Here is a 15,986-nt window from a genome sequence, read left to right as displayed (position 1 = left end):
TGTAGGGCACAGATTGTAAAAATAGAGAGATGTAAAATCCTCATCTTCCACAATAGATAATGCTTAAACCTGAAAACAATAAGGTGATACTTGAGCATGTTATTTAGAAATATGGAGGTCAATACCCCCCAAAAAAACCTGTCTAAAAAAAAGTGAAAAAAATAAAAGAAGTGAAATCAATTCCCCCTAGAAGTAAAGAAATGCATGTGCATGTATAACTTCATTGTACTTAAAGCTAAAAAAAGCCTTCTCTCCCAAATAAAGCCCCAGTATTGTCATCAATGTTGATTATATTCTCCTCTAACTCTTCTCTCCTCAGATGCATCACTTTAAGTTCTTAAGAACGCTACCTTTTACCAGGTGTTTCACCTTCTCACACAACTTCAGGAGACTATCAATCTGTCTCTTCTCCTTCTTTAGAGCTTGTAGTTCACAGTCTCTCCAAGTCAGCACTTCCTTCATATCATGTTCTTGCTCCTGGTGCAGAAGATTTTTTCTGTCTGGAAAAAAAAAAACAGAGACGACAGCTCAAGTAGGCCTGTCCTTTCCCACAGCAGCCCACCTCCCCCAGCTCCCTCAGAACAGGTGCCTTCTCCTCCGCCATGAGCAGAGCCAGCGGGGAGGGTTTTCTGAACTCCTTCAATAAGGTGAGCCACATGCACGGCAGCATGGAATAAAACAGACCAAGAACTATTCTTATGCTATTATTATATCACGTTCCCATTATTTTCCTGAGAATTATAAACCTGTCAAGTTACCAGGAAATAAAAGCTACTCACTATAAAAACCAACAAGATCACCCCTTGACTTTAATGCAAACACAGTTATTCCCAACCCCTTGTAACCCTCCTGTATTATGGTGACACTTACTTAATTGCCAGATGTTGAGAAACTGGTCCTTGTGCTTTATGATCAGATCCAGGTGTCTGACTAAAATCGTTCCATCTAGGAGGTAATCAGCAACTTCCCTGATCACAGAGTCAGCAGTGACCATCAACTTCTTGCCCTCTTCCGTAATATTTGCTAATATTTTCTCATCAGATCCTGATCGGGTTAAGAACACAGTTAAAACAGTGGGCACCCCACCTCCTTCCCACCTCATTTCTCTTAGGTGTGGGGATTCCCGATAATCTGCCCAACTTGATTCACTCATGAGATTCAGGTCTTATCCAAATTCATCTCCCAAACAACTTCCTCGTTTGTGAACATGATTCCCCGAATCTGCTGGGAGAACCACATTTTTCAGGTTTTTAAGCCTGTACCTCCTTTTGCTATACTGAATATCTTTCTTAAACTACACGTAGTGTCCTCTGGAGTTCCCTTATGTTGAGAATTCCTGCAGCAGAAGAATGACTTGCCCCAGACATGCACGTCACACCTGCCCAGGTAAAGGCTTCCATCAAAACGGCTTTCAGGGGCATTTTCATAACATTTGGAAACGGTGACATAAAGTTGGCCTTATGTCTGCAACTCGTGGCTATCTTGCAAAACTTGGAATGTGAATTGGGGGATCATGTTAGAGAGCAGAATTTTAAAATCTACATAGTTAAATCACTGGAAGATTTCTCTCCAAGTATTATGAGGGTTGTATAGTCTTATGATAAGCAAGTTTATCTGTGCTATTAAAAACAAGTAAATCACCTATATTCATAAAGCCAAAACCTGGAAGTGACCAAGATGTCCTTCAATAGGTGGATGGATAAACAAACTGACCCTTCCATGCAACGGAATATCACTCAGCCACAGAAAGAAACAAGCTAACAAGCCATGAAAAGACACTGAGGGACCTAAAATGCCTTTTGCTACATGAAAGAAGCCAGTCTGAAAAGGCAACCTGCTGCCTGGTGCCAACCAGCCGACACTGTGGAAAAGGCAAACCGGCAGAGAAAGAGCTGTGGCTGCCGAGGGGTGGAGGGAGGAAGGGAAGACAAAGAGGTGGAGCCCGGGAAATTTGGGGGCCACGAAACTGTTCTGTGTGATACTGTAACAGTGGATACATGACATTTGTCAGAACCCACAGAACTGCACAACTCGGTGAGCTCTGATGTGAACTATGGACTTTGTTAATAATGATTTGTAATATTGGTTCATCATTTGTAACAAAAGTACCACATGAAAGCAAGATGTTAATAACAGGGGGAAATGGGGGGGTATTGGAGCTTTGTACTTTCTGCTCAACTTTTCTGTGAACCTAAAATTGTTCTAAAAATAGTCTATTAATTTAAAAAACCTACACATATACTATTTCCAATCAAGTAGCTTTTAATAATTGATACAGTACTTGCCTAATAATGATCTTATATTTTAGCCCCCAACTGCCTCGCCATGTCAGGAACTTGGCTATTTTTGTCTATCCCAGTTATTCAATGAAACTGAGACTTCGTTTCATCTACCTGGGATTTTCAGTTCACAATCCAGTACATTTACACCAAATCTGAATATAACGACTTGCATATAAACTTGAATATAGAGTTTTAAGGGCCATAAACTTCACCTCTTTTTTGATCACAGAACACTTTGGTATCAGGAAGAGGTGGAAAAGTCAAACAGGATTTAATTTTTTGTAAGGTCAACAGTATCGGGCTGGACATTCTATATTGATTTAAAAATAATAGACCCAGACACACTGGGGTTTGGACTTTAGCTCTTCATACTTATTTTCTTTGAGGTCTTGGGTGAGTACCATTGCAAGCCAAGCTTCAGCTTCCTCATCTAAAAAATGAAGGCCTCACAGAGGGTGTGCCAGCTCAGCTGCTGAGGACAGAGGCATTCAATGAACCGTGGCTGTTACCATTGGTTATTGTTTATAACGCATGACACCCTCAGCCATCCTGGCCCCCTCCAGCCAACCTGCTTCCCTTCCCAAAGTCAGCCCAACAGAACAGGGTCCGGTCCAATGTTCGTCCCCGCCATCCCCGCACGAAGCCAGGGGGCAACAACTCAGGACGTCCCCAGCACATCCCATGAACATACCACAGAATTTGAACAGATGTTTGACATCTGGCCATGTGAGCAGGTGTTTCAACACCTCGTCCAAATCACGCACAAATGCCCCACTGTTGACTGGCCAGGACTTGGTGATCACGGCGGACACCAGCGTGCCGAATTTCCGCAGATCGTAACAGGAGAGCCCATCAAGGACACTGGTCTGGGACTGAAAGACAATCCAGTTTGCCTTTAAACAATAGAAGTATATGACCTACCAACAGCATTTCGGAAATCTATTGTAATTAGTTTTACAAGTCGCCCCTCCCAAATGTAAAATAGTAAAATCCTCAACACTTTTTAGCACATTTCCATGTCCTGTATACTGGTTCTGCTGGCTTAAGTGATTAGCACCAGCGATGTAAAGACACGCAAATACACAGCAACACAACCGACAAAGCACACCTCTTTCCCTGCCGGCTTCCTGCCAATTTCCACATTTTCCCCTGGACTTTCACATCCTGAGAAATACCAAACATAATGTGAGTGAAATAGTAACACAAACTGTATGTTCCTAAACTGTAAACTGCTACAAAGACCACATAGATTTTAATCCTCTTTCTGATTCCCCAGCAAGGAATTTCTCTTCTTTAGGTTCAAATTTTTCACAAAATGCTTCACCTCTGACCAGTACAAAATACAGTTAGGGCTAACTTACAGACAGGGATTCCCTGGTACTTAAAAGGAAAAAAGTAAACCTCACCAAGGAATGTATTGAAAGAAGGATCTACACGTGACCAGTGGGATTTATCCCAGGATGCAAGGCTGGTTTAATATCAGAAAACCAATTTTAATACATCATATCAATAGAAAAAAAATCACATGATCATCAAAATGGACAGAGAAAAAGCATTTGACAAATTCCAACCCCCTTTCATGATAAAAACACTCGACCAAGTAGGAAGAGAGGGGAAGTTCCTCAACCTGGTAGAGGGCATCTATGAAAAACCTGCAGCTGCCCTCACCTTACTGGTGACAGACTGGACGCTTTCCCCGGAGATCAGGGACAAGCCAAGGCAGGCTGTCCGCGTCACCCCTTCCTTTCGACACTGTACTGGAATGTACCAGCCAGGGCAATCAGCCAAGAGAAATAAATGAGGCATCCAGATTGGAAAGGAAGAATAAAACCATCTCTATTCACAGATGGCATGATCTTGTATATAGAAAATTCTAAGAATCTGCTAAAAAACTATTAGAGCTAATTAATGAGTTCAGCAAAGTTGCAAGACACAAGATCAATGTACAAAACTCAATTGTATTTTACACACATGCAATGAATAATCCAAAAATGAAATTAAGAAAACAATTCCACTCACAACAACATTGAAAAGAATAAAATACTTGGAATAAACTTAACAAAAAAGTGCAAATCTTACACTCTGAAAATTATAAAACATTGTTGAAAGAAATTAAAGAATATCTAAAGAAATGGAAAAATATCCCATTTGCATGGATCGGAAGACTTAACCATTGTTAAGATGGCAATACTTCCCAAACCGATCTACAGATTCGGTGTAATCCCTTCAGCCTCCCAGGTGATGTCCTTGTACAAATTTACAAGTTCATTTTAAAATTCAGATGGAATTGCAAGGAACCCAAAATATCCAGGACGATCTTGAAAAGGAGAATAGAGTAGGACGATTCATGCTGTGATTTCAAAACTTACAACAAAGCCACCATAATCAAGAAAGTTTGGTACTGGCATAAGATAGACACACAGATCAATGAATAGATCTGAGAGCCCAGAAACAAACCCAACATCTATGGTCAACTGATTTTGACAGGGGTGCCAAGACCATTCAAAGAGGGGAAAAACAGTTCTTGTCAACAGACTACACTGGGACAACTGGATAAACACATGCAAAAGAATAAAGTAGGATCCTTACACCTCACACCATATACACAAATTGACTCAAAATGGATCAATCACCTAAATATAAGAACTAAAACTAAAATGCCTTGGAAAAAAATATAGAGGTAAATCTGCATGACCTAGGACTCAGCAAGAGTTTCTCAGAAAAAAACAGATAATTGGACTTTATCAAAATTTAAAACTTTGTGCTTCAAAGGACACCATTAAGAAAGTAAAAGTACAAGCCACAGAATAGGATTTGCGAATTACCTATCTCACAAGAGACTTGTATTCAGAATACATATAAAACTCCTACAACTCAATAATAGAAAGACAAATAATTTTTTTTAAATGAGTGTGCCAGTTTGGATGTATTATGTCCCCCAAAATGCCATTATCTTAGATGCAATTTTGTGAGGGCAGATGTATTAGTGTTGATTAGATTGGAATTCTTTGATTGAGTGTTTCCATGGAGATGTGACTCAATCAACTGTGAGTGAAATGTCTGACGGGATAATTTCCATGGAGGTGTTACACTGCCCATTCAGGATGGGTGTTAACTGGATCACTGGAGTCCTATAAAGGAATTCACAGCAGAACTGAGAGTGACATTTGGAAGAGGAGCTGCAGCCAAGAGAGGACAAAACACCGCAAGAGCAACAGTTTGGAGAACGCCATTTTGAAATGCAAACTGGGAGCAAGCAGACTCCAGCCACGTACCTTCCCAGCTAACAGAGATTTTCCGGACGCCATCGGCCATCCTCCAGTGAAGGTACCTGATTGTTGATGCCTTACCTTGGGCACTTTATGGCCTCAAGACTGTAACTCTGTAACCAAATAAACTCCCTTTATAAAAGCCAATCCATTTCTGGTATTTTGCATTCTAGCAGCATTAGCAAACCAGAACAATGGGCAAAGGATCTGAATGAATATTTCTCCAAAGAAGACACACAAATGGCCAATAAGAGACAAAAAGATGCTTGACATCATTAGACACCAGGAAAATGCAAATCGAAACCACCAAGATACTCCCTGACACCCACTGGGATGGCTAGAATCAAAAACTCAGAAAATAAGTTTTCTCAAGGATGTGGTGAGATCAGAACCCTCATTTGCAGCCACTTTGAATGACAGTCTGGTGGGTCCTCAAAACGTTAAACATAGAGTTACCATATGACCCAGGTATACTTCCAAGAGAAATGAAAAACTATGTCCACAAAGAAACCTGCACCCAAATATTTATGACCACATTATTCATAATAGCCAAAAGGTAGAACAACCCAAATGTCCACCAACAAACAGATGTAGATAAACAAAATATGGTATATCCATGCAATGGAGTATTATTTGGCAGTAAAAATGAAATTCTGACACATGCCTGAAAACATTATGCTACGTAAAAGAAGCCAATCACAAAAGACCACATACTACATGATTCCATTCACATGGAGGTCCAAGATAGGGATATCTATGGAGACACGAGGGTAGATTAATGGTTGCTCGGGGCTGGGGGGGAAGGCAACGGAATAGGAGGGGGGAAAGCTAAAGGCATGCTGAAAGAGATGCTGAAAATGTTCTCAGATTGACTTTGGTGATGATCTGTGAAAATACTAAAAACCACTGGACAGTACACTTTAAATGGGTGAACTGTATGGAATGTGAATTCTATCTCAACAATGCTGTTTTTTGAAAAAGGAAAAAGATAATCTTATAAAAGTTATTCACCACTTAAAAAAATGATAACCTCCTGGCTCCCCATGGAAGATGAACCGAAATACATTTTCCAGGTAGGAGCAGAGGGTTACCTGGCAGGCTGAGCTCACGGCTTCTAAAACACACTTCTCAAAGGTCCTGGCCACGCTGTCCTTGAAGCTTACACTATCCCAATCATTAGAGCAGTAGGCAGAGATCTGTAAGAGAGGCTTTTCCTGCAGAACCAAAAGATGAGATGGTAAGAGCTTTTGGACGCTGCACTTTAACACTCTATGGAATAAAAATACCCTGCTTATTTCTTACTTTCCCACTATTTTATCAGTTTCCTGGTATCTGAAACTTCTCCCTTCCCCATGCTAAGCATGTCCTCCCTGCCCTCCACCATCAGACCAGCAGGACTTTGGAGGGAGGAGCCTAAACTAAAAGAAGAGTCTCTTTTCCCACTTTGTGGGAAAAGCATCTGGCCCAGCATCTTGCAAAAACAGGAAAAACTTGATCCAATAAGTAAATGGTTTTTCCTTAACTCTGTTTTTCAAAAAAAAGATCTATATACCAGTTACATGTAAAACTCTCGTATCATGTTAAAAGCAAATCTTAACAGGCCTGAATTCAGAATGAAGAACATTTTTGTGTTTTCCCCCCACTCGTCCCTCGTTTCCTGAGACTCCTGTCACCTCCAGGCTGCGGAAGCACATAGGAGGGCCTCCCCCGCACATGCCAGATCCCTTTCCTGTGTTCTCCAGTTGTCACAATAAACCCTTGAGAAGTTCATCTGGGATCTAACTCCTGAGCCAAATCTGAAATGGTACAATACGTCATCCTGCTGTATTTCACACCCAGCTCAGGAAGGCCGTCCCCTGAAATGCAGCATTCACACCTGTCCATTATTCCTAAAGGCCTGCTTTCTCTACCTGCCCTCCACCCCCAGAGAACCACAACCCCAGACTGTGGGTACCTGTCTGAGCCTCCCTTCCATGTCTCTCAGCAATGACTCCTTCCAGCCATAGCCTGCAGGAAAGTTTATCTCTACCATTCGCCTCCAGATCTGCAAAATGCACATGACATGACAAAAAAACACCAGGTTATTTTATGAGAAAGAAGGAAAGACCAGCTGATCACACGAAGAGCACTGGCCTATGCGGAGCCCCAGCTCTGGCCCCATCATTGTCACTCGTGAGCTGCGCCTGTGGCCAGTCCTGGCTTTATCAAGCCAAGGGCATCAAAGCACTGTGAAATCAGTTTTTATTCTGAAAGGATTTCTCTCCAGCTTTTTATTTTGAGCCTTTTGAAAGCCAAACACAGGTTGCAAGAACAGCACAACCACACCCATATGGTCTCGTGCAGATTCACCAATGTTACCATTGAACCTGACTGCTTTCTCATTCTCCTTCATGTTTGCTCTTCGGTCTGTCTCCAAGCATCTTCTTTGCTGAACCATTTGAATCTAAGTGCAGACATCATGGCTCTGCATCCCCAGATACAAGGGCAGGGGTCTCCTAATGACGAGGCCCTCCTGCCGCACAACTGCCCTACAGTGTCACACGCCGACGGGGGGCTCTCGCCAAAGGTGGCGTCAATTTGCATTCCCCCGTTTCCACATCACAGCCTTTGCTGCTGACTTTCTGAGTCCAGGATCCAACTGAGGGGTACAGGCTGCATTTAACCATCACATTTCTTTCTTGGAAGAGTTACCCAGCCTTCTGTCCCCGCTGCCCCCTTATTTATAATATTGACAATTTTGAAAAGTTCAGGCCAGCTGTTCTGAATACTGTTGCTCGATTTGTCTTACAATTTTCTCATGATTAGGTGCAAATGAAACATCCTCGGCAAGAATCCCGATGGGTTGAATCAGATGAAAATGCACTTTGGGCAAGTCAAACGTGATCACACAGCGATTTCACATGGATGCACCTGACACATGGGTGCTGTGGTGCCTCAGGACTCCACGGGACTGGGCAGCCGGGATCACCGACAGGTCTTTGGCTAAGAACCCTGACATGTACGTGGGCAGAACCCGTAGGAAATGCCCAGTCATGGATAAAGATAACTTTAAGTGGTGATGTGGCATATCCAACAAACTGGGCATCAAAAATGGCTCATGAGCTTCATCTTCCCAACTTCTTGGATATAAGGAAAAAACGCAAAGGCCCGAGTTCTCCTTTGTAGAAGTGGTCTTTCCCTCCTTTGTAATTAATATGTCATCCGTGTAGGGGGGATATACGGGAACTGTATTTTTGGCAAGGTTTTTCTAAAAATTGGCAACTTCTCTTAATTTAAAAAAATGTCATCTGTGGAGTGAAATTTGTGACTTTGTGAATATCCTGCTCCCTGAGAACTTTTTGCCTGAGTTCAACATGCCTGATGATTTTCACCTGAGTCAGTTATTGCTTTTGTGTTACAAATGATGATTTTCAATTGCTATTATTTCTTCTACATTTATTACTTGGTACCCATCTGTTTAAAAAAGAGCTTTCTTTTTTCTTCCTGTTTTTCCTTTAAACATACAATTCAAGTATCAATGAATCATAATCTGTCCCATTGTAATTTTACTTTCCTACTCTAATTGTCCCCAGACTGGCCAGTGGGAATCTCTTAATACTAGTTTCTGTCCCCACCCCCACCCCTTTTTTTAAATAAACATTTCATGTTAGAAAAATTTTAGATTTTCAGAAGGTTGCCAATATTGTACAGAGCCTTCCCATATGCTCTTCTCCCAGTTTCTCCCAACATTGAAACCTTACATAAGCATGGCACATTTGTCAAATGTGCTGTTCCACTGATCCTCAGGCTTCACGGGTTTCACCATTCTCCCACCACTGTCCTTTCCTTCCGCGGGGTCTCACCCAGGCCGTCACCTCGCGTGGGAGCTTTCAAGTGCTGCCTGACTTTCTAGCCCTCTAAGATGCTCCAGCCCAGCTTGTGCTCTTCCTGCCCCATGATTCCGTCCAGACCTTGGAGTTCTTCTCCTCTTTCCCCTCTTCCATATCTCCCTTCTCCCACGGTGAGACCCCTGGCTCTAACCAACAGTGACACATTTATTCACTTGTTTGGCTTGTGAGCCCCAAAAGTGTCAGAACTGCTCCATCCAACCCACTACCAACAACAAAACTTCTAAGAGAAGTTCAAGCTGTGTGCACTTTTCCTTTGTTTCTGAACTCAGAAGACCCCTCCAAGGGTCGGCACCTGCTCCTTTTATTTGGACCAATGGATCCCCCACTCTGTGTAGAAATGTAATAGGTCTGAGCTAGATGAGCCCATTCGTTTCCGTATATATGCAGTTTCAGCTGTGTAATTTTACGATTGCCCCATTAAAGTACCCCAAGAAGGCAACAGCTTATTAAAATCTGGTTAAATCAGAGGACTGTTCTCATGCGTGAGGGCTGCATCCGCGCAGCCAACTCACAGTTGCGGGTTGTTCTAATCTGCTCCCTGCGCTCCAGGCTGAATGGACGTCCATCCTGCTCTCACTGCACATTGCTCCCGAGCCCAGACACCCCCGTGCAGCATCTCTGCAGAGCGCACGTGCAGCTCCATTTTAGCTATCAGTACCACCAGTTCTGCACGTGACTTGGAACCGCTCTCTCTCCTCAGCGGATCAACCCCTGTCATTAACTCATACTAAATGCTTGGGGGATTCTACCATTTGGAATCTTGAAATTATAGTGAAAATTCAATTCTGTTAGGATGGTATTTAAGTCTATCAGTCTGAAACTACACAGAGTGCACAGAGAAGGATTTTCTGATCCTCTAATTAAAGGTCACAAGTTGGAATTTGCAACTTTTGACCTTGATGGAAAATGGACACTGGCCTACCCAGGGCTGAGTGCTGTTAGGAGGCGAAGAGAAGTCTGGAAGTGATGGTATTCGGGAGTTACAGTGCCTGGGCAGACACTGGCAGGAAAACCACCGGCTGCTCTAAGAGGCGGGTTTGTAGCTGGCTCCGACAGCCTCACTCATGGACAAGCATCCACCACGGACTGGCAGCATTAGCCAGAATTGTAGAACCTCAAATGATCGTGGGCCTTGGTTTACAGTGTTTTTCTTTCAGAGGCAATCACATCTCTGGTATTCAAAGGAACAAGCAGGAAGCTGACTTCATGTTCTACAAACGTGGTGTGGGGAGCTGATCCTGCAGAACCACTCCTGCTCCTTAAACCCAGAGCAGCCTTCACTTCACATCAAACCTCCAGGGAGTGGCAAGTCAAGGATAAAGATAACTCTGAGTGGACTACATGGCAAACCCAGCAACCTGGAAGTCAACCGGCTCAAGGGGCGTAATTTTCACAGCTGCTGGGACCCAGAAAAACCTAAAGATGTTTTAAAAACAAAACAAAATATAACAGGCAAATCCCACAGAGCGGTGTGCTGGGGAGTGCTTGGGATGGGAAAGTTTATGTTGCATATATATTTACACAATTAAAAAACAAAGAGCAGCTAAAGAGATGATGACAATTAAAGGATCCTGGACAGGATCTAAAAACGGAGAAAAGGTCCAAAAGACATAGGGACATGTGAAAAATTTGGAACACAGACCAAAAGTTTATATCAATGTTAATAGTTCTTGAACTTGATAACGAATTAAGGTGGTTACGTAAGTGAATATCTTTGTTCTTAGGAAATGCACATGGAAGTATTAAGTGTTCAAGGAGCATAATGTATACAACTTACAGTCAAGTGCTTATAAAATTGATAAACTGATAGACAAATAGAGGGATTGATGGATAGATGGCTGGACAGATAGACTGATACAGCTAATGTGACAAAACGTTTAAAATGGCAAAGCTGGGTATCCATGGGAGAGTATACTGGAGTTTTCTGCATGGGTTTTGTATTATTCTCGCAACTTTCCTACAAGTTTGAAACTATTTCAAAATAAAAAGTTAAAAAGAACGCAAGCCTAAATCTCCCCCAGCCTGCATATATCCCTTCCTCGCTGCCATCTGGGAGCTCCACTCCAGCCACGTTGAGCCCCTTCAGCTGGCTTCTACTCTGACCTCTCTCCCCCATTTACCAAACCTAGCAGCCCTTCTTGGTCCTCCTTCTCTCCTTGGCAGCACGTGATGCTGTTAAACACCCTCTTTCTGGAATCCCCTCCACCTCCCAACCCTTTACTGGTCAACCTAACTAGCTCTGACTTCTCTTTTCCTTGTACCCAGGCTCAGTCCTGCCCATCTGCCTTTCAAATAGCTCTTGTGTTCATCTTTTCTTGCCATCTCCAATGTCACAAACCTAACTCACAATCTCAGGACTGAAATAGACTCCAGATGTCTCCTGCAGAAAAATGCCTCTGAGTGAATTTTGCGATGTGGTCTGTTACTGCCGCCACCCCCAGCAGCCCTGCCCATCACTGGGGCCACCAGCCAGCCAGGGTGCCAGGCAGGCAACGCAGCCGGCTCTCGAGAGCTGAAAGCTCACCGGGGCCTCAGAAAACCCCGTTACGGGAAGGAGAGTCAACCCGTTTTTTAGATGAAGAACCGAGGCTCAGGTGACAGTTCACACCTGCCCAGGTGAGCAGCTGGTGAGCCGCAGCGGGGAGCTCTGAATGAAATTCTGTCTCCCGCTGGAGCCTCTGGCCATGACTTATGGTGGGGACGTGACTGACCGCGTAGCAGCCCTCCCTTAAAAACCTTCAGCAGTTTCTCGCTTTCAGCCAAGCTTACCTCCATTTCCTTGGAGTAAGTGAAAGAGACAGATGAATACCCCTTATAGAACATGCTCCTTGTAAAAATTTTTTGAAGCCAACTTCTAGTAGCAGTGACTGCTCCCTGGAACACTGTTTTTATGGCCGTCTTCTTTTCAGTTTCATTTCCCTGCGTTTCTGCTGAACTCTGTTGGCACAAAAGAGAGAAAATCTCATTGTCCTCCTGTGCTGTGGATCGAAAGGTTTTAAGAAGATCCTACACTTTCGCTTCAAGCCCCTCCACACACTGGATTCTCTGACATATTAGAAGATGCTCAGTAAACAGCTACGTTTTAGTTACACATAGAAACGTAAGCAGCCTACATCTTAAAAGCACTTGAACTTCCCCAGACTTTTTTGGGTTCAAAGTGAAAGCGAGCGACACGGGAGCAAGTGGGGGTGTGAGGGTGGCATTAAAGTAGCCCCGAGAAATAAAAGCAGAGACAAGCTCTTACAACAGGCGGACTCCAGAGGCTTTGGCTGGGGGAGACGAGCGACGTTCTCTCCAGACTGCGAGGAAGACGCGGCTCCAGGGGCAAACAGCTCCCCACAGCCACCGTCCAGAGCACCCCGGCGGGCTGTGCCTGCAAGCTCCCCGGCCCCGCCTGCCGGCCAAGGGAAGCCCTTGTCCGACCCCTTCCCACGAAGCTCCCTGAGTCAGCCCTCCTTCCCGCAGCAATCCCGCCCGGCCAGGGCTCCGGGAGCCCCCTCTGCCCTCCTTCCCACAGGCCTCAGCCACTCCTGGGCACGGAGGTGGACCCCCCATCCTGACCTGGCGCTGGGACCACTCAGTCCACGAGCTCAGCCCTCTCCTGCCCTGGTCTCCATTCCAGGGTCCTCTGCCTCCACCTGCCTCAGGCACCAGAGCCCACGGGCACGCCTGGGACCTGCGCTCACCTGGAGCTGCTGCTGTGGATATGGAGCCCTGACGTGCCCCCGTCTGATCTGTCGTCCCCAGGCACCACCTCTCCCCTCCGCTTCCGCCCAGTGCAGCGGCTCTGCCACCTCCACCTCCTCCGTGTCAGGCCAGCGGCCTCCTCACCGACGTCCCAGGACTCCGACCCCGAACCCTCCCGTGGCAGCCACCCTCAGCATTCTTCAATCCACCCGACTCTTTCCCTTCTGCCTTCTGCCCCCAGGCTGCGGGGCCTCGGCGGGGGCCTCCTCTCTGCTCGGGGTTCCCTCTCCAGGGCCCCCTGCTCACCGGGCACCTCTGCTCAGCCGGCCCAGGGAACTCGAGCTCATCACGGGTCTAAACACAAGCAGGCCACCCCAGGCACCGTCCTGCCCCGCCCGGGGCACGGCACCCCGACTCGTTCCACCCTCTCCACTGCTCCCGGATTCAGGCCGGGGTAGAAGGACGGTAGGCTCGAACTTGCAGGATGGCAGGAAGTTGGCTACCGTAGCATGTACGTGGGTGGTTGGCCCCGGGGACCCCTGGGGACCCCAAGGAACCGAGAGAAGGGAGGTGTGACCAGAAGAGTGCACAGGGGAGGGAGGGTCTCAGCCACACACCGAGCATGCTGACCTCACGTCCCCACAGGGCCCACCACCTCCCAGGACCGTCCTGGGCCCAGCATGGTGGACGAGGCTCCCCGAGAGCTCAGCCGCACCTCCAGGTACCTGAGACCAGACCAGCTCCTCACGGGTCCTCTGCAAAGTCACAGAACGTCTCCGTGTTTCCTTCTTCCCCGACTTCGCACAGGCTGCTCCCTCCCTCCCACAGAAGCGGAGGCCCAGTGCCCACCGCCCACCCAGGCCAGCCCCCGGGGATATTCAGTTCACGTGCCAAGGCCAGGCCCACAGGCCCCTCTCTGGTTTACGGACACAGGGTGGGGTGCGGCTCGCCACCGAACTCTATGGCCCTGCTCCGGGGGGCTCCCTGCGGACCAGGCCCCCACCCATCATCCCGTAGATCCGGCACCCGGTACGGGGCTGGGCAGAGACAGCCGGTCAGTGAGCCAAAGAAGCGCCTGACACCCGCCCTGCTCCCCGGCCTGCTCCTCCCCACATCCAGCCACAACGTTTGCAGCCTCATCATATTTTTGTTCTGCTTCATTTTAGTTCAGCAGAAATTTTCTCTTTTGTCCTTACGGCACAGGTAGAGTGTTTGGACCATTCTGTGGATTAGATTAATCCGAGACCCCAACCAACACTTAAGGTAGCTATTCCTGCAGGAAAATATATCCCAACTAACTGAGAAATTTCTTCAACCCAGTTTATTTGGAAGTTGGCACCTGCCTGCAGTGGTTTCAGTAGTTACCATGCCAGGAGAAAGTAATCATCCTGCCGTTGATATTTATTGTTAAACTATGTCCTTGGTGTTTTAAAAAAGAAAACCTAAAAGGCAAATAGTTAAAACACAGACTTAATGATTTAAGATCACTAGCGTTGCAATTATGACTTGTAATAAGGTTAAAAAACTGAATGGTCAGTCTACATGAAAATCGCGGATCACCTTCAAATTGAAGTCACAAGCTCAGGTGAGTGAATGCTGAGCCTCGCTGTAAATGAGGGACACTGATACGTGCAATGACAAGGAAGGATGTGGCTCAGAGATGGAACGCTGAGCACAGAAGGTCAGGTGCAGAACGCATCAAGTGCAGACAGGCAAGACTAAGCCCAAAGGGGAGAAACAAGGATGGCAATTACTGCCAGGAGGGGCATGTGCTGCGAGGGGTGCAGGGGACTGGATCTTGGATGTGGCACCTGGGGAGACAGCAGATCTGCAGACTTCACTGCTGTGTTACGGTATTGAGAAAAAAGCTCAAGTGGAACATGCATTTTTTGGGGAGGGCGAGCGGGGATGGAAAGAGCCCTGAAGATCTCTGTAATCAACAGAATCCAGGTAAGAGCTTGTTATGCGATGGACGGTAGCAAACCGCCTTCCTCACCACCACTCGCTGCAGCAGAAGCCCTGGGAAGGCAAGACTTAGGCATGAGGGCGACACAGTCAAGACGCAAGGGCTGCAGCCATCACAGCACCTCGTTGCCTGTCCTAGAATTCGTCCACCTCCTTTTTATATTGCGGCTGCTTCAAATCCCACCTGGGCACGAACAACATTACCTGCGTTTATTCCACTCACCTCCAGAGGCTCAAGTGCAATAAGTCGGCACACGATCTCCGCAGACAGGGCAGGAATTTCATAAAACCTCTCTTGACTTGTGATGGTGCAGACAATTTTGTGAAGTTTTAGGCAGATAATCAAGTAGGGCCGTAACACGGACTCCTGGACAATGCTGCGCACAGAGTCAGGAGAGATTTCCAAAGCAATTAGAGGACCCGCTATCGAATCGAAGACACGTCCCTTCCCTAGAGCACATCTGCAGCCGAGGCATTTATTTGCCCTCCCACGGGGCGACATCTGGAAAATTTCAATCGCCTTGAATTTGTAACTAAATTATAAGGGAAGCAAAGTCCCTTTGGTTGGCCTCTGTCATCTGCACTGCTCGAAATATCCCAGTTAAAATAGTTCCAAGTGCATTCCCTCACTTGAAAAAAAGCCAGTGAACACCACTGATTAGAATACGACATAAATCTGAAAAAAATTCCGAAAGATACAGGAAGAGAGGGGATAAGAGAAAGAAGGGCCAGAAAAACACGTGCCTGTGTGTGGGGTGCCTTCTCGTGTGACCTCAGACAGAGCTGAGAGCTGGTGGGCGGGGTGGGCCCAAGGCAGGGCGTTTGGGAGCGGAATTGCAGGGTGGTTTGGCAATGGTGGGGGGAGGAGGTTCACGTGGGGGGATTGGACACCA

The 15,986-nt window shown here is 46.1% G+C and overlaps 1 protein-coding gene across 3 annotated transcripts in view; it reads right to left on the bottom strand.

Annotated features, from left to right (window-relative positions):
• RNF213 (ring finger protein 213) overlaps positions 1-15,986 on the bottom strand; it is a 100,078-nt gene that overhangs the window by 58,573 nt on the left and 25,519 nt on the right. For all 3 annotated transcript variants that reach the window (XR_005212659.1, XM_037808886.1, XM_037808887.1), the window contains 7 exons: positions 15,317-15,470; positions 12,211-12,378; positions 7,506-7,595; positions 6,643-6,765; positions 2,974-3,154; positions 871-1,044; positions 351-500 (listed from right to left, as the gene is read on the bottom strand). Coding sequence is in view for 2 of the 3 variants with exons in the window: in XM_037808886.1 (XP_037664814.1) it covers positions 351-500; positions 871-1,044; positions 2,974-3,154; positions 6,643-6,765; positions 7,506-7,595; positions 12,211-12,378; positions 15,317-15,470 (1,040 nt within the window). In the remaining variant the exon portion in view is untranslated. The remainder of the gene's footprint in view (positions 1-350; positions 501-870; positions 1,045-2,973; positions 3,155-6,642; positions 6,766-7,505; positions 7,596-12,210; positions 12,379-15,316; positions 15,471-15,986) is intronic.

The sequence above is a fragment of the Choloepus didactylus genome, chromosome 18 (genome assembly GCF_015220235.1).
Source record: "Choloepus didactylus isolate mChoDid1 chromosome 18, mChoDid1.pri, whole genome shotgun sequence".
In the NCBI taxonomy this organism is placed as follows: Eukaryota; Metazoa; Chordata; class Mammalia; order Pilosa; family Megalonychidae; genus Choloepus; species Choloepus didactylus.
Note: the sequence above shows the minus strand (reverse complement) of the source record. Positions and strands in the feature narration are given on the sequence as shown.